The sequence below is a fragment of the Pseudochaenichthys georgianus genome, chromosome 10 (assembly GCF_902827115.2).
Source record: "Pseudochaenichthys georgianus chromosome 10, fPseGeo1.2, whole genome shotgun sequence".
NCBI lineage: Eukaryota > Metazoa > Chordata > Actinopteri > Perciformes > Channichthyidae > Pseudochaenichthys > Pseudochaenichthys georgianus.
Window position 1 is genome coordinate 16,583,427 of NC_047512.1, and position 27,861 is coordinate 16,611,287.

A 27,861-nucleotide genomic window follows, 5' to 3' on the forward strand; every position below is an offset into this window, starting at 1 on the left:
TTAATGCCTCTACTCCGTATACTGTGAGAAATAAGCATGCTAAATCCTTTCATATAATATCCTAACCTGAGCTCTCACAGAAATGATCAGTTTTGGCAAAAACATGCTGAATAAAATATCTAAAACAACCTTGGTGTTTGTTTTCAGTCACAATTTGTACAAGCTCAAGTGCCTGAAGATAAAGCATTTCATTTGCTTTTGCACCTGCAAACTAAAGTGTTAAATACTACACCAATTAAAGAGTTTTTCTGTTGCAGGAATCACTCTGGGAGACGATGGGACTCTGACCATCGAGAGGGTGAAGAAAGATGACGAGGGTCGCTACGAGTGTGTGGCCACCAATGACGAGGGGTCTGCCAATACAAGTGCTGTTGTTACTGTGTTCGGTAAGTCATTCAGACAGCTTCAGTTAATAACTACCAAACCACTAACAAAAACAACACTCACCAACAACTTCTGCATTGACAATAATGGTCTCTTTGTTTGAAGTGGTGTGCTGCAGTCAGTCTTTCTAGAGAGAACATACACTCATCATCTATCTAAACAGTGGAGTCGTTGCATATTATGCAATCAAGTTGTCTCAGAGTTCCTCCTGGTCTGATGATTTATTCTCAGAACAACAAATATCTCTGGTCTGACTTCAGAGTGAAGAGTTTCCCCTGACAGAAAACGTGTGGCTGCCAGGAATGCCTTCTAGGGTTTTATGATCTAGGCTCTGGCGGAGGGTCCTTACCTTGAGGACATGACCTCTATGAAGTGTTAAAAGGTCCACTAATGAGTGCAAAGAGATTGACTGCTACAACAGCCAAGGGACTGGAAACACACAGTCCATAATTGGAGTAGCATGTCTGTTAATGTGTGAGCGTGCCTGTGTAGCTTTAGATGTAAGAGGAATTGCATCTTGGCTTGGGAAGATGGAGGTGTCAGTATAGGGGAGATATCATGCATGTAGTTTATTCCACGTCAAGCCACTTAATTAGATGCATTTATGCTGACACTTGAATTTCTCTAGATCTATAACAATTGTTTTATTCCACCCTCCCAACAAGTTGTTTCAGCAACAAGCGGCATTCATGTTCAGCTTTTGCTGTTGAGTCTAGTATTGCATGACATAAGAGCTGGATTCAAAGGATATGAGGTTTCAGCGTTGAGACATGGATAGTTGAAAAACAGGGTTTTATAGGAAAAAGTGAGGTATGCATGTCCTAAACATCCCAGTAATAAACACCAAGTGTTTTTCCATTTCATTGTTGTATACAATCTCTCGGTGAAGAATTAGGAAGAAACAAATAAACAGAAGAATGACGTAAAATACAAGTTTCAGCGTCTCCAGTCAAATAACAGATTCCAAACTTTGTTACAGACTCTTATGTCAACAGATACTGTTCTTTTACACTCCTCTACAAATCCCTGTCAATAATACATGATCATTGATGAGATCATGAAAGCACACAGTGTTTTGTTGCCAAGACGCCTGGTAGTTGGTGACAGTTCTTCTCATTCCAGGAGATGAAGGGAAGCCAAACGTTGAGGTAATCATTCTGGTGTGTACGGGAGCTGCCGCCACGTTCCTCTGGCTCATGCTCATCCTCTTCATCCGCAAGCTGAGGAAGGTAAGATGTGACATTACTTCTTTATATTAGAAACCGTGAGATTAGTTTTGGACAAGATGTGAAAAATGCAAGTTAAGTCAATCTTCATTTATATAGAACAATATCACACATTGACCTCAGTGTGCTAAACAGGCTGCACATCATACAACACTATCTGTCCTTAGATCCTTGCAGCACACAAGAAAAAACTCTGCAATAAATAAACTGGGGAATCTGGCAGTGAATCATCTTTCTCTTTTCCTGCTTCTTGTGAAATGCAGTTTAAAGGAAGGACACATTTAGCCAGTGTTTAGGATTTCATGTCATTTTGAAAGTGCTTTGCTAATAAAAATAGGAAGGAAACATAGCTCACAGTGCCGTTGACCTCATAAAGTACACTGAACAAAAATATAAATGCAACACTTTTGTTTTTGCTCCCATTTTTCATGAGATGAATTCAAAGATCTAAAACATCACACCAGTATCTGGTGTGACCACCATTTGCCTCACGCAGTGCAACATATACAGATGATTTAGTATTAAGTTCAAAAATCCTGACATTCTTGTGTGTCCTCTAACACCATCAGCAACCACAGTATAAGATGGGTCCGTCCATCATCATCGACCCTGACGAGTGTCCCCTGGAGGAGCAGAACGATCTTCTTCAGTACGACAGCAGCAAATGGGAGTTTCCCCGCGACCGACTGCGACTAGGTGAGAATCCAATGTGCGGGAAAATGTTTCGTATTCGAAAAGTGCCATAAATGAAAGGCAACGTCAAGGCGGCAACCTAAGACTCAGTTAGTTTACTCCCTTTTTATTTTAAATTAACGTTTACAGAAGTTGAAATGTACTCATGCAGTTGTTGAAATGTTTAAACAATAACAGAATAGAACAGAGTTACAATATTAGTGTTTGTAAATGATGGCTAGCTGGATAAATACAGAACTATATGCAACCCAGCAGGTCATTTCCTGAATGATTTGTTATTTGTGGTGATAGATGGAATGATTTAGATATCTAAAAAAAAAATATATTCTACTGTAACTTTATTTTACATCACTGTGTCTCTCTCTGCTTTGAGCATATTTGATTGGCATATAAAAACACCTGGTACCACCCAGAGCAATGCGCCTGTATATCAGTACTTTCAGCCAGAGCAATGCGCCTGTATATCAGTACTTTCAGCCAGAGCAATGCGCCTGTATATCAGTACTTTCAGCCAGAGCAATGCGCCTGTATATCAGTACTTTCAGACACTGACTACAAAATGATTTCTGTAAGAAAAGGTTAAAAGTTCATTTGAAAAGTGGTTCATGGTGAGAATCTACACAGCCACATTAAGGTACATGCAATAGGTGTGACCTCTCTGCAGCTGTTGTGTAGGGTCATAACTTATCAGTGACCCGCGCTGTCATCCAGTCTTAAGTGAGCCATAAATTCTGGAGAGAGACTGCCTGTTGTTTTAATTAACGGCTCACAGCCTGACTGACGTGGGGAATTAGTCAAATTTTTCTGCCCGAGGAACAGGAAACTCCAATGTCGTCCCACTTAGCAAATACCTTCTTCCTTTGCCAGGCAAAACTCTTGGCCACGGAGCATTTGGAAAAGTTGTGGAAGCTTCTGCCTTTGGGATCGACAAGCTCTCCACCTGCAAGACTGTGGCTGTCAAAATGTTGAAAGGTAGGTGTCATGATTTCTGTTTTATACTCTTCCTTCAGCATTGTTATAAATCCAATCCACTTTATTTCTATAGCACATTTCAAAACAACAGAGTTGAACAAAGTGCTGTACATCAACAACTGTACAAAAACATAGCATAAATACATAGAAAACAGACAGGACATGAGACCAATGTAAAACACGAGACAATGAAACCAGATCAGAAGCCACAGACTGAATAACTCTCCTACATGACGTAATAACAATAACAATAGACAGTAACAATACAACAATACAAAACACTAGATAAAAACCCACATTTAACAGCACAAGTGTCCCCTGGCCTGTAAATGCAAGGGGAAAGATATGGGTTTTTAATGATTAGGCCTTCGTGTTGTTGTTTTTCACATGGATGTTTGACCATGTGGAACGTCTTGTTCTTGTTCCTAGAGATACCCCCGCTCATGAGGCCTGCATTAATGCCACAGCATCTCGTGTTGTATGGGCAGCAGATGATATAAGCTCTATCGTTCCTGCAGAAGATTTTTGTTCTTGTGCACGTTGCAGACTCATAATCTGCAGCACCACATGTGCCTGCAGCTAATGTTTGTACGGCGTATCGGTTCAAAGCAAAGCATGCAATGTCTGCTCCTTGTAAAGTGCAGTTGGAGCTAAAGGCTAAGACCTCTAACCCTCGCCTGATGAAGAGATTGAGTGTATGCAGATTTGGCTGCTCAGATCAGAATGTCCAAAATCTGCAGATGAGTTCAAAAGTTGATGAGCAATAAAAAGCACGTTTGTTTTTTGGCACGTTTTAGAGATTCCAACATTTGGAAACTATCCGCTGTCCCTGTTTTTAAGAGGAAATACTTATGATTGTTTTCCAACGTCTTTCCAAGTATGCATGATTGTTGGATCAAAAATGAAAACCACCAAGCTGAAGAGAGTTTTAACTACATGCTTACATTACATTGCATTTAGCTGACGCTTTTATCCAAAGCGACTTACAATAAGTGCGTTCGACCAACAAAATATAAACTTGAAGAAAACAGAATCATATAAGTACATCAGGCTTCATAGAGCCAAAACATTTCAAGTGCTACTCAACTGGCTTTAGGTAAGCCAGTCCTTTATTAGTATATAAGTGCTTTGTTAATAGTTCTACCGCTCGAGGTGGAGTCGAAAGAGATGAGTTTTCAGTCTGAGCCGGAAGGTGTGTAAGCTTTCTGCTGTCCTGATGTCAATGGGGAGCTCATTCCACCATTTTGGAGCCAGGATAGCAAACCCACGTGTTTTTACTGATGGGAACTTGGGTCCCCTTCGCAGAGAGGGTGCAGCGAGCCGTTTTTTAGCATTTCATTCAGCCCAGCTTTATACACTGAATGAAGTCAAATTACAGGAAAGATCCAGCTTTTTTTTGCATTACTAGACATGAAGCTGTCAGTAATTGGTTATATTGGGGTTATGTGTCATGAAGAATAAGACTGATGTGTGAGATATCTTGGTCACTGGCATTAATCATGTGTCAGCATAAATCACAGACTCTCCGAGAGGAACAGACTGGCTGCTGCTAACCGTCGGTCAAACTTAATGGAAAGCAGCAGGTCTCCCCACTTTGACCGTGTTTCAGCTTCTAACTCATCTGGTTGGTCAAAGTAACATAAAACAGAACAACCCTTAATTCTTGATTTTCATTATTCAAGGTTATGTCTTTAGATCACTGTTTTCACTTCATATTACAATCAATCTGTTTTGTAATGTGAGCACCTCTTGTTTTATTTTTTCTATTTTGTTTGGAATTTATCTTTGAGCATATCTTCTATCAAAAGCTGCTTCATATCACTGGCCTAAAGTAATATTATTATATTTCCTTAATATTTAATGAACTCTCAAAATTAAATTCCCCAGTAAGCTACCAGGGTTCATGTTTTTTGTTCCACTTTCTCACTATACTTGAGACAGAATGTATTCTTTAACTGCAAGGCGGGACAAAAATATTGGCATTTGAATTTTCAGATTTGATATGTACACATATTGATCTAAACAGGTCATATATCAACATGATCAAAAACAAGATATGTTCCCATTAATGGACTGGGAAAACAAAAAATACGCAAAAATGAAATTAGATCTCTAAGTTCAAGGTTCTTTATTTGTCAAACGAACATAGCTACAGAGTAGTTATGGCGATGAAGATCTTGTGTCACAGGCTTCTCCAAAAGTGCAACACAAAAGACAGATAAACAGAAAAATATAGTGCAAGTAAATAGTAATTAGTAAATACAAGAAGAAAATATTCAAATTCATTAACTTGGTGTTTCACTGTTTTCACTGTCCTTTTTAAAATTACATTGTTGTAATTTGCAGTTTTTTTAAAATATGTTTCTTACTCATTTTTGGGTTTGGATTCCAGGTGTTCGTATTGTTGACCATAACAATTTTGAAGTAAAACAAAATGGAATCTAAATGTGTTTTATTACAGGAGGCGCTACGTCAAATGAGCGGAAAGCTCTGATGTCAGAGTTAAAGATCCTGATCCACATCGGCCATCACCTGAACGTGGTCAACCTGCTGGGAGCCTGCACCAAGCCCGGAGGTGAGCTTCATCCTGGGGAACTATTACTGTTTTGATATTTGGGTTTAAATGTATATAAACTAAATATATGGAAGAAAGGGTTGTTGAATTATCGGTTTAACCTTTGAGTTTAAATCTCATCTCTGAACCATCACATGATGTTGGAATAATGACATGTACGATCTGAAACAGGCCCGCTGATGATGATAGTGGAGTTCTGCAAATATGGCAACTTGTCCAACTATTTGAGAGGCAAGAGAGAGGACTTCCTCGTCTACAAGGTGAGCTGCGTGATTTACACTTTCTGTCTCTTAGCTTTCTCCACATTCTGTCTACACGCATGAAATCAGTGTGAGCTGTTAGGGAACCTTTTTGTCAACTATAGTATGTCATTTATTTGTACCCATAGGTAGATTTGGGTTTGCAGATAAATAGACAAGGGATCCATTACGACGCACATTTTGAACAACACAAACAACCGGCAAAACTTTTTTTAAATGTAAATTAAATTAGCCCGTACTCGATCACATTTAAAAACATATGAAAAAGCACTAGTACAAACATGAATAACCCAGCAAGTCAATACATAAATAATATAACTATAAACTGTAGGAATGCCCCGTGCATGTCAGCAGAAGCACTTCCCTCGTCTTTTGCCGATCCCCCCTCAAATTATAATACATTTTTGTAGTAGTATTTTGAAATAGCAACTTACATGTTTCGTATAATTGTTCCACTCCTTATTTATGTTCTTGACCTTCTTGTACTTTCAATACATTTTAGTTTTCTCCTTATATGTTTAATGTATGTGATACAAGGCAAATTCCTTGTTATTGAACCCCTATAAACCTGATTCTGTGGTTAAACTGTGTGTGTGTGTGTGTGTGTGTGTGTGTGTGTGTGTGTGTGTGTGTGTGTGTGTGTGTGTGTGTGTGTGTGTGTGTGTGTGTGTGTGTGTGTGTGTGTGTGTGTGTGTGTGTGTGTGTGTGTGTGTGTGTGTGTGTGTGTGTGTGTGTGTGTGTGTGTGTGTGTGTGTGTGTGTGTGTGTGTGTGTGTGTGTGTGTGTGTGTGTGTGTGTGTGTGTGTGTGTGTGTGTGTGTCAGAGGCAGGACGGTAAGGTGGTGCCGTCAGGTTCAGGCTGCGAGCTGAGCGAGATGATGAAGCGCCGCCTGGAGAGCGTGGCCAGCACCGGAAGCTCGGCCAGCTCTGGCTTCATCGAAGATAAGAGCTACTGCGACTCGGAGGAAGAGGAAGAAGGTAAAGGCCAAGCACGTCTTGCTTCCCTTCCACCACCCCCACCCCCCCCTCTGTTTGTCCCTACTGCTGTCTCCCTCCTCTCCCCCTCCCCTCACCTCTGCTCCACCCCTCCTGCCCAGGAACGTAGGTTCCCCTCGGATTGTTTTCTGATGGGACGTTTCCTCCTCCTGTTCAGCAGTACAATCGCTGCAGCAGGAGCCTCTGTCACCCCACTGGGTCTGGGGAGGCGTCGGTTTGTTTCCTGTCCTGACCCGAGTGTTGCTTCGCGGCTCCAGTTCTGACACGGCACGTCGGCCATGTTGTCCCCGATGTGTTATTTCTGGTTTGATTAGCTGTTTACTCAGGTGGGCCAGTGGAAGGCCTCCTCGTGAGTTCCTCTCTCAGACCCCCCCAGCAGCACTCGGCCCGTAACCACACATTTCACCTGCATTTGGAGGAAACTGTAATTTGTTTTCATGTGTAAAGGATGTTTTGAGTGTGTAGGAGGACGGATTGTTAAGCGATGTGTTTTTGTCAGGGACTTTAAAATTGCAGTTTCCCCATGTGAACAATTAATAGATTAGTAGGATTAAGCGTCCTAAACTGAAAGACAGCATCATCATTTAAAAAATCATTCTCACTGGGAATACTTTGTTGTTTTGTTTTACAGAATCTGAGGATTTGTATAAGAGAGTCCTGACGTTGGAAGATTTAATTTGCTACAGTTTCCAAGTTGCAAAAGGCATGGAGTTCTTGGCTTCACGAAAGGTACACTCTTCTCCACACTCCTCTCAGAAATCTCTCTTAAGACACTTTTTAATTTCAAACAGCTGCATCTACATTTTGACAGATCTTTTTAGTTGGATTTGGATTAAACCATTAAAGCCAACTGAGTCCAAGTAGAATTACACTTTTTCACTGGAAACATAAAATATAAGCAAAAAGCAATGTTTTTACTTAAAGGTCCCATGTCATGGCCATTTCTACTGATCATAATTCTATTGTTGAGGTCTACTAGAATAGATTTATATCGTGCAATTTTCCAAACTCACATTGATTTCTCACAGCATCTCTGTATAGCATGTGTATTCACTCTCTGTCCTAAACGGCTTGTTGGAGCTCCTGCCCCCTCCCACCCGTGAGCCCACTGTGCCCTGATTGGTCAGCTTGCCCACTCTGTTCTGATTAGTCCACCACCGTTACAGCGGAACATCAGAGATTATGTGTTACAATGGCGTTAGCAACCAGGAAATGACACCAGTAATGACAAACAGATGAGAATGCTGCGTGGGGTCTGGGTGCCGTGTTGGCGGGACGTTGCGGGGCTCGCTGCTGGAGCGGACAGTGTTAGCTGGCTTGCTGGTGTTGTTTCCTGGTTGCTGTGTGGGGTCTGCGGGACACGGCGAGGCCCGGCCCGAGCTCGGCCGGAGCACACACACACACCCGCAGCCTGACAAAAATGGAAAAAGAAAATCTCCAACGAGGCGTTCTGGGCATAGACAGGTATTTTCTGTGTTCGAGTTTTACTCGCTGCAGGGTATACTTTGAGGGTTTGTGACTCTGCAAACCGTTTACATGCAGAAAAAGCTACATAACACACAAGGGGACGGGTAATAACCAGAAAAGCATGACATGGGACCTTTAAGTCGAATGTGAATCTTTACTATGACACACTTACTCCAGTGTTTCCAAAGGATGTCAGTGTATAGTTCATTCATCTTACAAGTCATTCATAATTCTGGGGAGACCGGATGGGACTGATTAGGCAACGAAGCCATTGTTTTAAATCTGTCGTTACGGACCGTTTCTTAGCCTGGATATGGAACACATCATCTCCTATTGAAATATCACTGATGACTTGACCATGTGTTGCTCTGCCAGCATCGATGTTTTTTAGCTCGCAGAATGCCTTTGTGAAGTCAATTGCAAGCAGAAAACCTAAACTTCTAAATGTAAATCACGCTGAATACAGTTTTTTTTCCTTCCTTTTTTCCCTCAGTGCATCCATCGTGATCTGGCTGCTCGAAACATCCTGCTTTCTGAGAATAATGTTGTAAAGATTTGTGATTTTGGACTTGCCAGAGACATCTACAAAGACCCGGATTATGTTCGCAAAGGAGATGTAAGTTTATTAAAGTCTTGTCAAACTTTTTCCAGCTGTCTTACAGATAAAATGCTTAAAGCACTTTCATTAATAGATAACATGCAAAACAGTAAGCTATCACTGGCAGAAAACAGGAAGACTGAATTAATACAGCAGTGCTAGAACCGGAGAATAGCTCTTCAGAATTAGCACCTGCTCACACAGTTTAAACCAATTGATGCTCCACAGATGTCATAGTCTAAGTAGTGAGATGTTCACAGCTCTGAGATAAGGGAGTTTTAAACAAAATGTTATCTCAATATCTGCACAGGCCAGACTGCCGCTCAAGTGGATGGCACCTGAGGCCATTTTTGACAAGATCTACACGACTCAGAGTGACGTCTGGTCCTTTGGTGTTCTCATGTGGGAGATCTTCTCTCTGGGTAAGTGTCATGGCTCAGCAGTGAACACTTGTTACTAACATGCTCTCATACAGCGAGGCCAAAGAAGCCTGCCTTTGCATAAAACACACAAATGTTAGGAGATGTAAAACAAACCGTTTATAAAAGAAAACTAATGTTTATAGTATACTACATACCAGTTCATATATTTTATTAGGCATATGTATGTTTACAAAGGGTTGTAAAGTACGAGATAACAGGTTAGCCACTCGCAATATGTGCAGTAGTCTTATTAAAGTCAAGGAGGAAAAAAAGGACAATAAGTTGTCCGATAAGATGAGAGAACATTCACGATGAAACATAAAATTATATAAAAAAACTGGATTGTGAAAAGTGTATCCAACAGTAACAGTAGTGCACAATTGTAATGAAAAAAGAGAAGACAATCATGTTACAATGATTCAAGGACTTACATGTTGAAATATCAAGCTCCAGTGTTCACTGTGTCTGGATTTCCATTCCTCAAAGTTATATTTAGAATCATTTCCACACTTCCCATGATTTCCTTGTGACATGAAAAGCATACAATACATTTACATTCCATGTAGTCCCGGCTAACATTAAGCCTAGCTGCTCAGTCAACCTCTCTGTTATCAGAGGTGATCAGTGAGAATAGAGCTCGACAGAGACTCACCAGATGCAAGATAAATAACGGTCTTTTTCTTCTGTGTAATTCTGTCTTTGGGGACAAAGGGCCTTAGCTTTCATTGTCAACCTGAGAAATATGTTGTGCCACTCCACTTAGTGAGGGTAGACTTTGATTTTTAGTACAGGCATGGGACATTAAAACCAGCGAACACCTCCTATTTAAGCTGTCCGTTCGGTCCCAGCTGGAAACACAAACTGTAACCAGGCAGCCGGATCGGTGTAAAAGTGCTTCCCTGCTGTGAAACCGCTGCAGCCTTTAAGGCAGCATTGTGTGTGAGTCCATGATTGCCTGCGCACCGAGGCACAGAGCTCACCACACGTTTCTATAGCGAGACTCAACATGAAATAATGTATGTTTAAATGTCACCATGGGAAGCAGTGGAAACATAAGAGAAAGTGTAACTGAAGTTGGATGTATTACTATTCTGTACGTTTTGCTGTTTTTGAATCTCCGCCATACGGTGCCGCCACCCGCTGCAGTTGAAAAAAAGTGTGTCAAATTGCATATTCTTTCAAATGTAAAGCACACTGACGTCATTAGGACACTTTCCCTTTTGTCTTTCCTTCCTTTTTTATGGTCTCTTTCTCCCTCTTCTTCACTCTTGACACATTCTCACCACATTTTGTCCTTTAAAGAAACACTTACACATCTGGGTAGTGTTAGCGGGGCCTCAGAAAAATAAATCAGGAAACAATGATACAAAATGTCCAAGAAAGATGGCAAAAGAAGTGAGCTTCCCAACCTGATCACGTCTGAGGTCAAAAGTTTCAGGGTAACCCAAGCCTGTTTTTCACATCGCTCTTTGAACCAAAAGTGTGTCTGCTACGTTTTGGGGTTTTAAATATCCAAAGCTTGTTTATTTAGGGTTTATTCCAAAAAATAAAGCATGTGTTTATCATTCTGAATATTCACAACAAGGGGAGATTACCTTAATATAGAGAAGGAAATGAGAGTATATTATGTTTCATTATTATATAGGTAATATCTTCGGACTGGACTATACATTTAGTTGGAAATGTCAGTTTGCTTTTGGACTTCGATGCAGAAAAATAACAAGACATTTTGTCATATATTTTGTTGAGTATTTTACATTACATTAAGTTTTTCAATTTATTTTCAAACCTATAGAAATCATTATTTTAATCAAGATACCCGTCCGTTTCATATACCCTCTGTGCATGTGTCTGCAATGTGGTTGTCCATCAGAGATAACATTAGCTCAGTTTTTATTCAGCTCTAAGCCACATTGTTACCGTTTACTCTTGGAAGACATCTGGACCTTTACTGATCAGGAAAGGGTTAAGCAAAAGGTTAGCCTTTAGCTGGTCGACATAGCTGTGGTTTAGGCAGGCGTTGTGAGGCAGAACTAACGTCACACTGATGGTCGTGTTGCCTTTGACTCATAGCGTTATCAGTGGTGTCCGTGGGAAACGTACAGTATTTGGGGATTTGGGATGGATCCGCCCTTGACGACCATGACGAAGATGGTGTAGGCGAAACATTTGGAAAACCTTGGGCATTAGTTTGCTACACTGCTACAACTGAGTGCATAGAGAGGGACTGCACCACAGGGGTGTCTCAAGGATCCATACTTCAGAACTTTTCATATTGTACGTTTAATAGCACTTGTTTAAAAAAGTAAACTACTTTGGGTTTTTGTCTGCGGTAACTAGCAATATAAACCGTGTGATCACAGATTTAGTTTTTTCCTTCTACAGTAAGCTGTTTGTTAGCTTTGCCAAGCTAGACTGTGGTTCATCCAAAAACTTGTATCGCCACAAAAATGTTGTTTTATATTGCATGTGGGGGTTCAAGCAAACAAAATCCTTATTTATGACTCAATAAATGGTATTAGTAACATGGAATGGGCTTTATTTTCCCCCAAGAAAACAATTGGACATTGGATACAAGTTGTTTTGGTGTATGACTGCATGTTTTCACAGGGGGCCGAGCGAGAAGTAGGCTTCAAATTCAAATGTTATTACCAACAGAATGGTTGGAATTAGATGAAATTAGTAATGGTTTTGGTTTGCGAGTCATTTATTTGACAGACTCATGACTCAGCAAATATGACAACATTGCACATTATGTTAAGTCATGATTGGATCATGTTGCATCAGCCAAGCAATTCTAATCAATAATCCTACATAGTTGATGTTTTTCTAGCAAGTAAATGTAACACAATCTCAAGGAGTTTCTAAGAAAATGTGTGTTCATGTAGAACATCAGAGTTGGAAAGCTGCAGTGAACGCTCGCACCAGTAAAGGGAATAGACAGGTACAACATGGCCGTGTTTCATTCCCTAAGAGCCTGTTGATCATATTGATATCATCCTAATAACACAAATTGTTTGAATATAAGGTCAAAACCAAGTCTAGGGACATGATTATCCACATTAATCTATTGTAATAAAACAGTCATGCAATAAATCTTAGTCAGTCTGTCAGTTTGTGTTGAAACAGATTCAGAAAAGTGTTGATTCAACTTAATGATGATTTATGAGGCTGTAGCTCGTGGTGCGGTTACACTAAATATCATTATGCGGAGATCTATTTCTGCTATACAGCCTTCCCTACATAGCACCTGTCGTACTTGCATAAGGGCTACTGAGTGTGATACACTGTCAATGGCTTTCTCAATGCACAACCAATCATGATGTGATAATGTGATGAACCTCTCCCCCTCCTTCCTCTCTCAGGTGCCTCCCCATACCCCGGCGTCCAAATAGACGAAGAATTTTGCTGCAGGCTGAAAGACGGGACCAGGATGAGAGCGCCCGAATACTCTTCCTCTGAAATGTGAGAATCTCTATTTACTATTTTCTTTAGTAAAGAACAAACAGAAGTCAAACTGAACACAGGGAAGAGGACGGTGTTTCGGAGCAATAACGTCTCGATCCTATCCTTCCTCTTTAAAAAGCAGGATTGCAAAATAATGTCATCATACAATTCAAATCTATATCACTTTTCTATAGTCCTAAAGAACTATGGTGTGTCCCAGCAAACTAGCTCCATATTCCCAGCTGTATGATCTCCTCAAAAAGGCCATGGTAAAGTTTGCAGCCATCAAAAGCTTCCCATATCAATACAAAGCTTTGTATGTGCGTTACTCCCTCTTTGTGGTTGTAGCTGCAGGTCAAGTGCCTGATAAGAATCATGGGTAATCCTGCCCTGAAAGCTGCAGGAGGAAACATTAGCGACTGATTAGCTCTGATGCGGTGAGCTTGGAGCTCTGAAGCCCTTTCTGAGTGACAGCTCTGCAGATGTAACTGAGCACTGCATTTAAATGTGATGTTCCCCAAGTGAGGAGAGCGAGAGCCTGGAGATGTTTGAGCAGGGGCTGGTGGATGGTGCTGGACATAAATATCTGTGGGAGAACACAGAGTGCTCTTCTTTGGTATCAGTGCTGTCTGTCAGGGATGCAGCTAGACAAACTTTTGTTGTAACAAGAACACTTTGACTCATGTCTAATGTACAGCCGATGCAGAGCCAGCGAACACAGTCTGAACCCTGAGTCTCCCTGAAACATGTGTTCATACTTTGTGTCTGGTTTTCATTTAAAATGACTCATATAGTCCACAAAACGTATTTGTTTTGAAAGCATAATACTGCACTTTTGCCTAATAATGATGTGATATCAAAAGGTCTAGACCTTATAGCAGCTTGTGCCAAGTAAAGCTAACTGAATGAATTATTCAGCTTTGCAAGGCATACAGAGATTGGAAATGATGGACAAAATCCAATCCAGACTGTTAGTGTTCAGTCAGAACAGAAGATCCGGCTGGTGCCATGAATCTCTCCTAATTTCCATCTAAAATAAAAAAATAGACCAACAAGAGTATATTTTCTGCAGGCTTATGGCTGTGAGGCCTGCTGCTCATTTAGAGCTAAGATAAAACTGTTGATATCAGTGTAACTGGGATGCACAGCAATGCACTCGGAGTCAGCGGGGGGGGGGGGCAGCTGATCCCCTGGACGCTGCTGCAGTGGGTCAAATGTGTCTGTAAGCCCAGGGTTTGACACCTTGACCCTAACTCCTAACAGACAGTGTAATGTGGAAAGCACATAAGGTTGCAGGAAGGGTTGAGCAAGTGCCCCTGTGGCTCTGATTTGTCGGAAATGTTTCTTCCGTCTGTTAATAAGATCCCACCATCCTGATTCATTGCAGAGGAATTTAGCGGATGCTGCTCGGAGAGTGGGAGGACAATAAAAAGGATGCTCACTTCCCATCCCACAACACTTGCCCAACCGGACAAAATAGCTAATTTCTCATCTCAGAAACACCACATTCCCTCAAACATGCAGGAGCTATTTATTCTCAGTACGCACCAGGCAGGAAATGTGGTTTGAATTGTGCAATCATACAATGTGTCTCCCCCCCCGCCCCCTTGAATGATATGCATTAGGCTGTGATCAAGCTCTCCACATCCTGTCACCCTTAGGAGGGCTTCCACCTGGATGCCTTCATTAACGTGGGTATCACAGCATCTCAATGTAGAGCGGTTTAGATGCCCTGCACACAAACACAGATGATGAAGAAGAAGAGGAGGGGTGGGGGTTTGTCAAAAGACCATCTGCTTTTCCAAGTCCTCAAACTTGAGATTGACTAAATATGATGCCATAACGGAATCATAATAGTTATATTTACTTAAAACCTAAGATATCTGCAGGGAAAAACCTGGGTGCTGCAACTGAAACAAGAGAGGGGTCTATCTCCCCCATCAATCCCAATCAGTAACATGCTGAGTGTAATTTAAACAGCAGCCGTGGTGCTCTGTTTCTAAATTCCTCCACAAAACGAAACAAGCCACTGCGATGGATACTCACATTAAGGCTCAGAGTCTTCCCACATGGGCAAAGATGCTGACAGCCTGTCAGAGACCCGAGCGAGGCCGTGTGCTCACACACCCGAGACCGAGAGAGAATCAAACCACCAGAGATTAGAAGGCAGGATATGTAGGAATATTCTAGATGACAGTCGATTTAGAGGTGCGCCAGATGTGGTCCCTCAATGCCGAGAGCTTTGTTTATTGGACTACCAATCCGGCTTTTTCACAGTTTATATAATGCATCAACCCAAATATACTGAATGTTGTTCTTGGCACTAAGCATGTCCATCCAGCACGCTGCAGGCTTCACGAGTCTATCTAGAGTTTTTGCTGAGTGATTTATTCTTTCTCTTAGATATCAGACCATGTTGGACTGCTGGGAGGGAGAGCCACAGGAGAGACCGAACTTCACTGAGCTGGTGGAGCAGCTGGGAGATCTGCTGCAGGCCAGCGTGCAACAGGTACGGAAGACAAGATAGTTTGTACTGTTTGAAAACTACATGTGATGTGTCAATGGTTTCCACTGTAGCAAGAGTGAAGAGTTTATGCTCAGCATCTGTTTGGCTCTGGTGTGAACTTACATTTACAGTAGAGGTCATATACACTTGTACGGAAGTGTTTTCTCAGAAAATAACAAATAAAACAAACAAAAAATCCAATTTAAATCAAAACATACCTCATACTTCAAACATATTGTAATTCAAGTGGTCTGAAAGTCAACTTCTTCTCCCCCTGGCTCTGTTTTCAGACTTTAGAAAATCTAGCATGTTGGCAACCCTAGCAGAGGCGTATAGGGCATTTCCTGTCCTTCTCCAATTAAAGGGATAAAATGCCCCCCCAACTAAATGTTAAAATAAAACAAACGTTGCCTGCTACAGGTCATTTTTCATGTGCACAACTCTTTCGGTGATGGAAGCCTGATTTAATGGTGGAATATACAGGAGATTTTTCTATCCGAACATGAGCAAAAAAGTAAACTCAAAAAGCAACTCAAAAAGGTAAGGATGGACATTATCAGCAAAGCATTCCAGAAAATATGAGTGGATTTTAATAGTTTACCATTTTGGTTATCAGAGCTAAATGCTCACAGCTGCGGGTGAGGATAAGTCGCTGATAGGCCCATTAGGTTGAAAAGATAACAGGACAGTCATTCTCATTCTCATCGTTAACACTATGTACTGCATCACAGTTATAGTCGGGATCATTTTTTTAAATAAATGACTTGCCCACTAATGCTCATCAAACGGGAGGGGCTAAGGCCAGAGAGGTTTTCCCGCCTCTTCCAGAAAACTGCCCTCAAGTACCATTGAATTACAATCGGTCATGATGGAATTGTTTGCCAAAGGACCAAAAAGAATTACAATACAATACAGCTTTATTTATAGAGCACTTTAAACCTCCAGACCAAAGTGCTGTACAGTCAAATAAACAAAACATACAAAAAATAACACAGCACATCGCACACACCATAATACAAGTACAAGTACAAACAATAGACCATTTTTAAAAGCAATAAAAGCAACGCTCTAAAATATGTTAATATGCTAAGGAGAAGAGGTGGGTTTTAAGAAGCGATTTAAAAACAGGCAATGTGGCGGCCTGTCTGATGTGCATGGGCAGATCGTTCCACAGTGTGGGAGCCGCTACAGAGAAGCAACGGCCCCCTCTGAGCTTTGACTTGGTTCTGGGCACATTCAGGAGCAGTTGATCCGCTGACCTGAGAGCGCGGTTGGGTGGGTAAGGGTGTAGCAGCTCAGAAAGATATGGTGGGGTCATGCCATTTAGGGATTTAAAAGCAAATAAAAGGATTTTGAAATGAATCCTAAAATGTATTGGCAGCCAGTGGAGCGAAGCCAAAATGGGGGAAATGTGTTCATATTTCCGTGTTAGTCACTAGTTATGCTTTATGAGCCACAAACGCTCTGAATATTCAGAAAGCAGTGTTGCTGATCAGAGTCTGCAGCCAAGGAGATCCAAAGCGGCGTCTCGCCCTGGGGGGGCTCAGAGTCACCGAGAGGGGAAGTCACACTCAACACAAACACTTGAAACCCTTTGAAATGGAAACATTGGTCTTGTAAGGGGAACTGCAAAACACATGGAAAAACATTGTTATTATTAGTGTGACGCAAGATGACATTGTCTGCTATGAATGGTGTGAAATGTCACCAACTGTTGAAGGTTGTTTAGCTTTAATAAGGCTTAGAAACAAATATGAACTCGAGGAACATCTGTATTATTATTCAAACATATTATACTGTAGGGAAATGACACATTGTACCAATATGCTTTTTTTTACAGTTTGACTTGTCAAAGTAGAAAAAAGTGTTACAAATCAACATCAGGACTCTGAGACTGAAGAAGCTGCAATAGATGGAATCAAGCAATCAATTCAGCAATTGATTTGATTGATGATACGTGTATTTATTGGGAGGCGTGTGGCGCAGTTGTTGGGTGGTGAGTGGCGCAGTGGGTTAGTGAGCTGATCTTCGAATCAGAGGATAGCAAGTTTGAGTCCCACTGCAGTCAGCATGTCGTTGTGTCCCTGGGCAAGACACTGACTTCATCCCAAATTGCTCCTGTGGGGATTGTCCACAGTATTGAGTATGTAAGTCACTTTGGATAAAAGCGTCTAACTAGTAACATGGAATGTGATGTAATTTATGTAGCAAAAACTATATAATATAGATTTGGTTGCTCTCTTCCGGATCATGTGAACCATTGAAGAGCTTCACACCGATTCTCATCTCAAATGAATATGAAAAATGTATTTGAATCCCTCAGCATTATCTTCCTAAAGCACAAACAGAATGATTTACAGCGTTAGCCAATGAGCAACTGACATTTTAAACAAAATGGTAAAAAAATAATAATTCAAAAGATGGATGAAAATTAAAGAAAGTTGAGCACTGACTGACGACAGGAAACTGGCCAGAGCCCTAACAAGATTGAGATTAGTTTTATGTTCACAAGACGCACCTAGTCATGTTTGCCACTAAGGAGAACAGGCGTCTCGTCCAGATGGTACATTACAGCAGAGATGGACACACACGATGAGCAGGAATTACATTACACTTCTTCTGCATAGCCTACACAGCACTGTAGATTGTACCATGGAGTAATACAAGATAAAGACAACATGAAAACTGAAACACGCCACACTACTAATGAACGCTTCCCTCATGGGAAAACGTTCAGTCGGGACAGAGAGTGCAATGCAGGGGTTTGAATCTTATTAATAAAGGTATTGTTACAGTGCAGGAAGGCTGGTCACGGACTTTGCCGTCTCCACCGACTTCATGAACATTGTGTTGGATTTATGAGGCATGACCTATTTCTTTGGCTGCTCGCCACGACCTGTGCATGTGTGTGTTTGTATAGCCGGCACACAGCATCGGCCCCCAAGCCTCTTGCCTCGTTATACTTTGCATCATTGAAGCATAAGGCTGCCCTCTTATATATTCTGTCTCTGTTTGGTTGATTTAGGAGGGCAAGCACTACATACCCATCAACACAGTCCTGCTGGGGAAGCTGGGAGACCCCTCCTCCACAGCGGTGTCAGAGGAGACGACCACACGACCCATCTCCCTCCGAGACTCGGGGAGCACCTGGTGAGCACATGGGGCTCTTATTAGCTGGCTACTTTACATAAATCAGACTCCTGAAACTCTTATGTACTTGACCAGATGTTGTTATTCTATCCATTTTTGCATAGTGCTCAGTCCACCACTTTGTTTCTCACTACTGTAGGGTGTGCCATGAAAATGTGTACAGACATTCACTAAATCCTACTTATTGTGGTGATGTCCTGACTTTTTTTTAGAGCCAGCAGCCGATTTACATTTGTAGTTTTGAGTCAAATATCTCAACCTCCAATTTTTTGTTAAAGACCTAATACCTGCACAACTGCTATCATTCCCATCAGCCTCAGCTGCACTTTGGGGTTAGGTCTAATTAGAAAAGGTTTGCATGCTAACAGGCTAAACTAAGATAAGAAACCTCAGCATTGTCACTGTAATAATGTTAAAATGCCACAGTTAGCATTTAACTCAAAGCATTGCAGTGCCTTAGCACAGCCTCACAGAAATATTAGCACGACTGTAGGCTTTGTGTGTGTTGGTTCAAATGTGTTACACTTGCCTATGGATTTGTTAAGAAGGAAATAAATCTCTATATCATAACGACATGTACACCTATGCTCAGATTGTAAAAGACGCTGGGTCTGTTTTGCAAAGGAAATGCCGACATAATATTCCCCCTTTTCAGTGAATAATATTCCAAACAGTTATTGTTCCTGGCGCGCTCAAGCTAAGCTTTACCGGGAGAACATTAAGATCTGACCTGAGAACAATGAGAGCGGACTGGAACATGATAAGAAATGTACACACGGCAGCTTGATGGCCCGAGAACTCTCACTATTGTTGCTCCTGTGAGGAATTTCCCCAAAAAACGTAGAGCCAGCTTCTAGATTTATGTCCACTTAAAATACTATTTATTGAGCTCTTGGGTTTTCACAGCTCCTCCAAGTGTGTTTATTGAAGAGGTGTTGAAAAGCATTAATGACAGTTAGCCTTAAAGCTAAATTAAGCAGTCCTTTTAGCCTGTGAGTGTGGAAAGTAAACAGGGCGTGTTTTCAGAGTGCAACGTCATAGATGCTACATGTTGTTGATTTAGTTGATTAAGTTCTTGTGGTTTTGATGTTGATCTTTTCCTCTCCTTGGCTCCAATATAATCAAAGGATTCTTAAAGCAGAATGAGAACATGTCAGAGTACTTTGGAGACTTAACATGGAAATATTTTCTCCCCAGGAACATCAAGATCCGTCCTGCCAGTGTGAAAACCTTCGACGAGGTCACCATGGAGGACGGGACAAATGCAAACCATGAGGTGAGTTATTCATTCTGGACGTCAACCAGAAACAGATGCGCAATCTGCGCTTTAACTTATCCTAAACTGCGCAATTAGTTAGATGCCAGACATTTGACAGTGAGCTGGAAACTTCACCCTGCGAGATGAATGTCATTTTTTACTTTAATTACTCTGATTAACTTTAGTAGAGGATAAAACAATATTTTTGATTCAGGACACATTTAGGGAGGCGTGTGGCGCAGTGGGTTAATGCGCTGATCTTCGAATCAGAGGATGGCAAGTTTGAGTCCCACTGCAGTCAGCATGTCGTTGTGTCCCTGAGACACTTCACCCCAAATGCTCCTGTGGGGATTGCCCACAGTATTGAGTATGTAAGTCGCTTTGGATAAAAGCGTCTAACAAGTAGCGTGTAATGTAATGTATTCTATCTGAAACAGTGTGCTTAAAGTATACGTTTCAAAGTTGATTAGTTCAACTTTTACATTTCTGCCAGCATTTGACCATATACCTCACATTACATTTTATTTTGATTCCCTGCACTGATGCCTCACTGCCATAACACGCTGGATGGTTTCAAAGCTTTTGCAACTTGATAGTGATCAAAAGTCATTGTGCAACACTGGGTTGAAGTTGTAGCTCAGTGCATAATGCTAAACGCAAGAATCCTGACAAAACAAAACAGAACAAATAATATGGCAAGCGTGTTTAACATTAATACAATCAGTGTTGTTTAATCTTGCTATCTACAAATCAGAAATATTGCATGCAAGTCTTTGATGCAGCAATTGTTGCAAAATGTAGCAGCAAGGCTTCAAACTAACACGGGACTTCACTCATGACCGAAGTACTTTGACTCCATACACGTTTCAAATTAGGATTTTGTTGATTGCTTTTAAAGCCCTCTGTGGTTTGGCTTCAGTATTTACTTCTGATCCTTTAAGTGCTTGTTCTGCACGAAGACCTTAACGGGCGTCATGATAGCTAAAAGTGTCAAATAAAGATAAAAGTAATCCTCCAAAAAAATTGAATAGGCTTCCGTATCCCTGGTTTTATGATGTTGATATCTATGTTTGACTATTTATTTCATACCTTTATATGTTGTGTGAAGCACTTTTCTAAAAGGTTCTATAAAATAAAGTTTACTTTCTATATTTAAGATGACAAATACATTTATGGTCTTAATTATTCTCCCTCTCTCTGTCTCTGCATCTTCATCATCAGGGCGGTCAGACGGACAGCGGGATGGGCCTGTCGTCAGACAACATGGAGACTCTGAAGCGCCTCGAATCGTTGGCAGGCCGACCTCTGAGCATCATGGCTCTGGCGTACGTACACTACACCACACTGCACCCCCTCCACATGTCCTGCACGCAACAAATCAGCACACACTAGAAGGGACTGCAGAATACCTGCTTGGAAACCTCCCTGCTGTGCTGGAATGCAGACGCTATAACTGTCACAGACACACACACACGTTTCTGCTGCTTTAAAAAGAAGTCAGCGGCTAGTTTTCCCTTTTGTCTGGAGAAAGCATGCAGCGACACAAAGGAGAAGTAGGAGGGAAAAGCTTGAAGGTGACAAAGTGAAGGACTGAGCACAAAGCAGAGTGGCTGCGTCACATGAGGTTTGGCTGTTTTAAGAGCGCTCACTAAAACCCCTTTTGTTTTCTCTAAAAGAGTCCTGAATGAGATACCTCCCAGTCTGATTTAACTTGTGAGTCATGGCTGTTTGGTTTAAAGCAACGCTACGTAACTAACACATAATGTCAAAGTAGTGACATAGGCTTACCTACTGTACTCTAAAATCCTGCAGATCGTTTGATGACTTTGAGATGTGGATCCTGCAGGGGCAACTATATACAACTGTCGTGAAGGGGGGAGAAAGAGAGAGAGTGTGTTTACTTTATGGGTTATTTGAGGATAAAGTCAAATCTGAGTCAAATTTCTGTAAATCTTTTTCTAATGAGGGTCTCTGTAGGTGACTAAAGGCTTAAACGTGAAGTTTACAGCAGCTCAGTGGCAGGGTTAATTTAGAGGCCCAACCTCTGAACTCAGTAATTACACTTTAAACCTTGTGGTATTATTCTGCTCCTCGCACAGTAGCAACAAGTAATGCCACTTCAAAGCATCGTGGCTTTAAAGGATTTAAAAGTGAAACGGCGGTAAAGTATATTGTCATAAAGCTAGTTTATGAGAAAAGAGTGTACAGCATTAAATTAGGAAGGAGCGTGTAAACAACTGCCAGGAAAGTAACTTATGAGACGCACTTAGCAGTGTTAATGACACTCTGAAGCAGTGTTATTAATTTACAGCTCAACAAACTCACTTTTTCAAACAACCACACAAAGTGTTTTTAAAGAATCTACCGAGCCTCATTACAGGCCTGTGTGTGTCATCAGGGCAGAAAGAATCAGGCCAGGCATGCAGAGAATGATCCACATTTTGAGAGAGAACTTCCTTGCTGGGCGACCGCTCAATCACTGCCACCTTTGAACTTAGGAGGGCCTCCCCTGTTAGCTATAGCGCTCCTTTTGTTAAGCTGAAGTCCACCTGTTGCTCGCTTGGCCTTCACCACTCCTCGAGCCGGACTTCTCTTAAACAAGAGCACACAACAAAACGGTCTTTGGTTATTTGGAAAGGCTGGTGACTGAATGTAACTCTTCACAAGCTGTACGATCCCTGTATGATAGAAGACTTCAACAATATGTGCTACTAATGCATTCAGCTCAGAGAGAAGGGGAAATTCACCCTGACTCTTTTTGTTTCCTGTTGCTCTATTGCCAGTATCCCCCCCACCTTCTTCTTGGTATTGGCAAGGACAAACTGTACTGTTGTTAATTTTCTTTTTGATGGCTGGTTCATCAGGTAGTTATTCATCAGGGCAGCATTCCAGTATGACAGCGTCACTTTACCCCCGCTGGGCGCTGACCCTTTGGCCTCGAGCGAGGAACCCTGGAACCCTTAGCAACCTCCAAAGACAATAAGAGGCAATTACTCATATTCTGAGCATCAAATGAAGCAGAAGGACTCGGGATGATTTATTACATCATATGAATAAGGAGAGGGTAGTATGATTGTACAGCTTCACAAAGAGCTTTACATTCTTTAATCAAAGAATATAAAAAACAGACCTCTGCTGTGGCAAAGAACTTGATATATATATATATATATATTTAAAATAAGTGCTCAACTGGTTGTTCACTCATTTTCTGCAACAATTTCAACCCCAATTGCCAAATGTTTTTGCAATTACAAGTGTTTATTGTTCAGAAAACAAATAAATCTATTGTTTCTAACGTCATATGACTTTTGGATTTACCACAGATCAACTGAAAATGTTGTGCTCTGTCCAACCAGCCCATAGACTATTCAATAAACACTAATACAAAACAGAGATAATCATTAAATCATTACGTTTCAGATGCTGAGACCAGAGAATACACATTTTCTATAGCTGTGACCATGTTCCAGCATTGATTGTCGCATTAAGGCATACACACACACACACACACACACACACACACACACACACACACACACACACAACCTTTCAGACACTTGGCCTCTATTTCAAATGTCTGCCTCCAAGTGCAATATCAGTGGCAAGACATTTTTGTTTTGCTGTGTTGTTAATAAATAAGGAGAAGCATCCCTCTGATTCCACTTTCTGTCATTCCAGTGACATTTTATCTGGTATTTGTATGTTGTTTTCAAGCATGCCTTATTTGCTTGAACATGATGCATTTGTTATCGTAGAGAGTCTCATGAATGCCGCATCTCTCTGTGTTTCCAGGATGAAGGCAGTGAGCAAGAGCAAAGAGTCTGTGCTGTGTGACTCGGAGAAGGAGAAGTTCCCGAGTGGGGTCACCTCTCTGGACTTCGGTCTGGACGACTCGGCCCTGGATGTGGGTCTGGAGTGTCACAGCCCTCCGCCCGACTACAACTATGTGGTGCGCTACTCCACCCCGCCTGTGTAGCCTCATGCTCTGTCCCTGGAGAATCTGATGAACAGCCTCGAGGCATTTGCTTTGTTCTCCTCTGTTTTGACTCTTATCTCTGGACTGTAGCAAAGTTTGAGAGGAAAACACATAAAGTAAAGTGTTTTGAAAGGTCACTCTGAAATGAAACATGAACCTACTCGACTGTTACTTCCAACGTTCAGGGCGCCTGCTGAGCAACAAAAGGAAACCTGTAGACTGTTGATTTCATTCCAGTTTTCAGACACAGGCTGACATTAATGCTGCTGGTCCCTTCCACATTCACTGTGATATGTCAAACAGCTGGAAACAGCCTCAGGTATTTCTTTCATCTACTGTGAAAACCAGCTACAATCACTCCCACTTTACTGCAGATCACATTAAACTACCACCTTTGATGATTAGGAATAAATCCAGAAAAGAAAAGCAGAGAGAATAGCTGAGTTTTATGAAGTTTTTTATATCTGTTTCCATTTTATTCAAAAATGAAAACTGGATTTGTAATTTTTGATAACGGTTAAAGAGAAAATATTTTTAAGATGTGGATACATCTGCTCATATGAAGGTTCAAAAAAGTTCAGACTTGCTCAAAGCAAAATCAGTCTTAACTTGTATTATTAATTGTGAAAAGGATTGTGTTTTGGGTGTCGTTGCTCCTTAAATCCAATTAAAATCAGCTCAACTAACTCAGGATGGCCAATAGTGACTGTTTCATGTTTATAAGCTCTTGGTTATGGGAAATCACAAGTTAGCGGAGGTAAAGGGAGGAAACAGGGTAGAGCTGAGAGTAAAAGCAGACGGCTTCAGGATTAGCATAACAGCTTGACCATGAAATCACTTAAATCAAGAGTTACTGTAAATGCAGATTCATCCTCCTGCCCCTATCAGGTGCTGAAGAAACTAAAAAAGGTTGTTACTGTTTGGTCGAACTAAAAGAAAGTGAAGAAAATTAGATTTGTTTATTTAGCTTGTGTACAGATTGGGTTAGAAAATGCAATATTAGAACAAGTGTTCATGGGAAAAGGTATTTATTTAGATTGTGTACACTGTCACTTAGTTATTTAGTTCTGTTTCTTTATTTAGATTTATAATTCAAGAGTCAACCAAAGGATTTTTTTAAGCCCAGTTTTCCTCATATCAACATGTAATATCCCAACACTTCACTCCAGATGTATATGTTGTTTGTGCTGCTGTATTCACTTAAAGTAAAGCTAAGGGAAACATGTAAGTGTATTGTATCCGTCCTTTGTTTTGTGCTACGTGTTAGTAAAGCTTGCAGGGCAGGCTACACAAACTCTACATGTATTTGAAGTGAGCACCAGTTTGCTCGGATTCACAGCTATTGTTTGTTATCATGTAAAATCAAGTGTTTTGTTTGTATTACCTGATGTGTTGAAAGTACTGTGGACCAAACTTAGCTTACACACCCTGTAGAAATGTGGCTAGCTTGTGCTTGTTGACCACAAAATAAACTGTATTTACCAGTAAGTAAACTGAAGTATAAATTGGATATTTTGAACCCCTGTGTACTTCAAAATTATGATTAGTTTGTCTATATGGAGAGGAAGTAATTATGCACTGATACTTTATATCAAGTATAATTTTTGTATTCTTAAAGTATATTATTATGAAACAGTATTGAGGGTCATGTTACAAAGATTTCCGATTTATTTTGTTTTTATTTAACTCTAAACTCTAGTAGGAAATTAACATTTGCAGTATTTGTTATATTATGTTTGCATTTAATGTCATCCTAAAATGTCAAGCCTCTTTCTATTATTTTAGTTTCTGCTATCACAATAACATTCAATAGATTATATTGCATTTCTTTATACATATCCATGAGTAAGAAGACCTCCTAGCTTTGTCTGTTTTGTTCATGTAGTCTCACAAGTTGTTTTTGTGAAAGTAATGCTTCCCAACACTGTTATCTGAGCATATGAATAAAGATTATATATTTATACGTTACTTGCAGTCTTGACTCACATTTCTTAAACAACTATTGAGAAAAACGATATATTTACTTGTGTACTGGGCTAAGACTAATGTCCTCAAAGTATAAATACTCTGTTTTTATTGGTGTAAAGTAGCTACGTACATTTACTCAGGTACTCTACTTAAGTACAATTTTGCAATACTTGTACTTTACTTGAGTATTTAAATGTGTTGCTACTTTGAACTTCTACACCACTGAAATTTAGAGGTTAATGGTATACCTCAACTCCACTACATGTATTGTATACCTTTAGTTTCTAAACAGATTTGGATTAATTATATGTGATATGATGCATTAAAGTGTTATCAAAACTGGTAAAGGTGCAGCTAGTTTTAACTAGAGAATGCAAGTCCTGAAGAAATTGCTAGTGGGAATGCTTTATGCTGGAAAGCTGACGCTAAATTCCTATGCTGAAATGTAATGTCTAAGAAGAAAGTGAAGAATTTTGATTGAAATTATACATGAACACTGGGGGCTTGAATGTGTGATGAGAGAAGAAAAGAAAGTAAAAAGGCTTGGAAAAGCAGCAGAATATTTGAACTGCAAACTTTTAAACTAACTTGATGGTGAATGATCTGTCACCATGCCAACGGCATTTGATGACATCTCATAATACGCTTAGATGCGTTGATGGCTGCATCGTTACCAAACCTGTGAAATGTTGGGCCGTTTGGAGCATTTTCACTGAAGTTATGAGAAAACCGTATTTCATGGTGAGCATTGTGTTGCCATGGCAACGGCATTTGAAGAAATCTCAAAACTGTCCCGTAGATGTCTTCATGGCTGGACTGTTAGCACACATGTGAAGTTTGAGCACCTTTTGAACATTTTCATAGGAGTTATAGCGACATCGTCTTTTATGGAGAGGGATGCGTTTCCATGGAAACGGCATATGATGAAACCCCATAATTGACGTAGAGCTGTTGAGGGCTGGACCGTTAACCATTATCTGAAGTGTGGTGCTGTTTTGACCCTTTTCATAGGCGTTATGACAACATCGTGTTTTATGGCGAGGGAAACGGCATATGGTGAGATGTCAGATTTGACGTAGAGCTGTTGAGGCATGGAGAGGTGATATACAGGTGAAGATTGTGGGACGACCGAACCGTGTCCATTGGAGCTACAGCGACATCGTGTTTTATGGCTCGCTGCACCATCGCTGCGAAGGGGACCCAAGTTCCCATCAGCAAAAACACGTGGGTTTGCTATCCTGGCTCCAAAATGGTGGAATGAGCTCCCCATTGACATCAGGACAGCAGTTAGCTTACACACCTTCCGGCACAGACTGAAAACTCATCTCTTTCGACTCCACTTCGAGCGATAGAACTATTAACAAAGCACTTATATACTAATAAAGGGCTGGCTTATCTAAAGCCAGTTGAGTAGCACTTGAAATGTTTTTGCTCTATGAAGCCTGATGTACTTATATGATTCTGTTTTCTTCAAGTTTGTATTTGGTTGGTCGAACGCACTTATTGTAAGTCGCTTTGGATAAAAGCATCAGCTAAATGCAATGTAATGTTATGGCGAGGGATGCGTTTCCATGGCAACAGCCTATGGTGAGATCTCAGATTTGGCGTAGAGCTGTTGAGGCATGGACCGGTGATATACAAGCGAAGTTTGGGGGACGATCGGACCGTGTCCATTGGAGTTACAGCGACATCGTGTTTTATGGCGAGAGATCCATGGAAACGGCATATATAATTGACGTTTATGTTTATTAAGGATCCCCATTAGCTATTGCTCTTGACAAAAGCTACTCTTCCTGGGGTCCGATACTTAAAACAATACAACAATAATACAACAACATTCAAGACATAATTCCTGACATCATTAACAACATCACCAATATCATCAACAATTTCCAACATCATCAACAATCTCATCCACTTTCAATATCAATCTCAGCCAAGGATGAGTGCACTAGACACCCACCA

The 27,861-nt window shown here is 40.9% G+C and overlaps 1 protein-coding gene across 1 annotated transcript in view; it reads left to right on the forward strand.

The window, feature by feature from the left end:
- kdrl (kinase insert domain receptor like) overlaps positions 1–25,896 on the forward strand; it is a 47,897-nt gene extending 22,001 nt beyond the window's left edge. The window contains exons 15-30 of the mRNA XM_034092552.1: positions 258–386; positions 1,507–1,613; positions 2,180–2,306; positions 3,171–3,275; positions 5,737–5,850; positions 6,022–6,110; positions 6,933–7,086; positions 7,736–7,833; positions 9,065–9,187; positions 9,480–9,591; positions 12,957–13,056; positions 15,442–15,547; positions 18,570–18,694; positions 19,892–19,970; positions 21,174–21,277; positions 23,745–25,896. Coding sequence (XP_033948443.1) covers positions 258–386; positions 1,507–1,613; positions 2,180–2,306; positions 3,171–3,275; positions 5,737–5,850; positions 6,022–6,110; positions 6,933–7,086; positions 7,736–7,833; positions 9,065–9,187; positions 9,480–9,591; positions 12,957–13,056; positions 15,442–15,547; positions 18,570–18,694; positions 19,892–19,970; positions 21,174–21,277; positions 23,745–23,928 — 1,856 coding nt within the window. The 3' untranslated portion in view covers positions 23,929–25,896. The remainder of the gene's footprint in view (positions 1–257; positions 387–1,506; positions 1,614–2,179; positions 2,307–3,170; positions 3,276–5,736; positions 5,851–6,021; positions 6,111–6,932; positions 7,087–7,735; positions 7,834–9,064; positions 9,188–9,479; positions 9,592–12,956; positions 13,057–15,441; positions 15,548–18,569; positions 18,695–19,891; positions 19,971–21,173; positions 21,278–23,744) is intronic.
- The last annotated feature ends 1,965 nt before the right edge of the window (positions 25,897–27,861 follow it).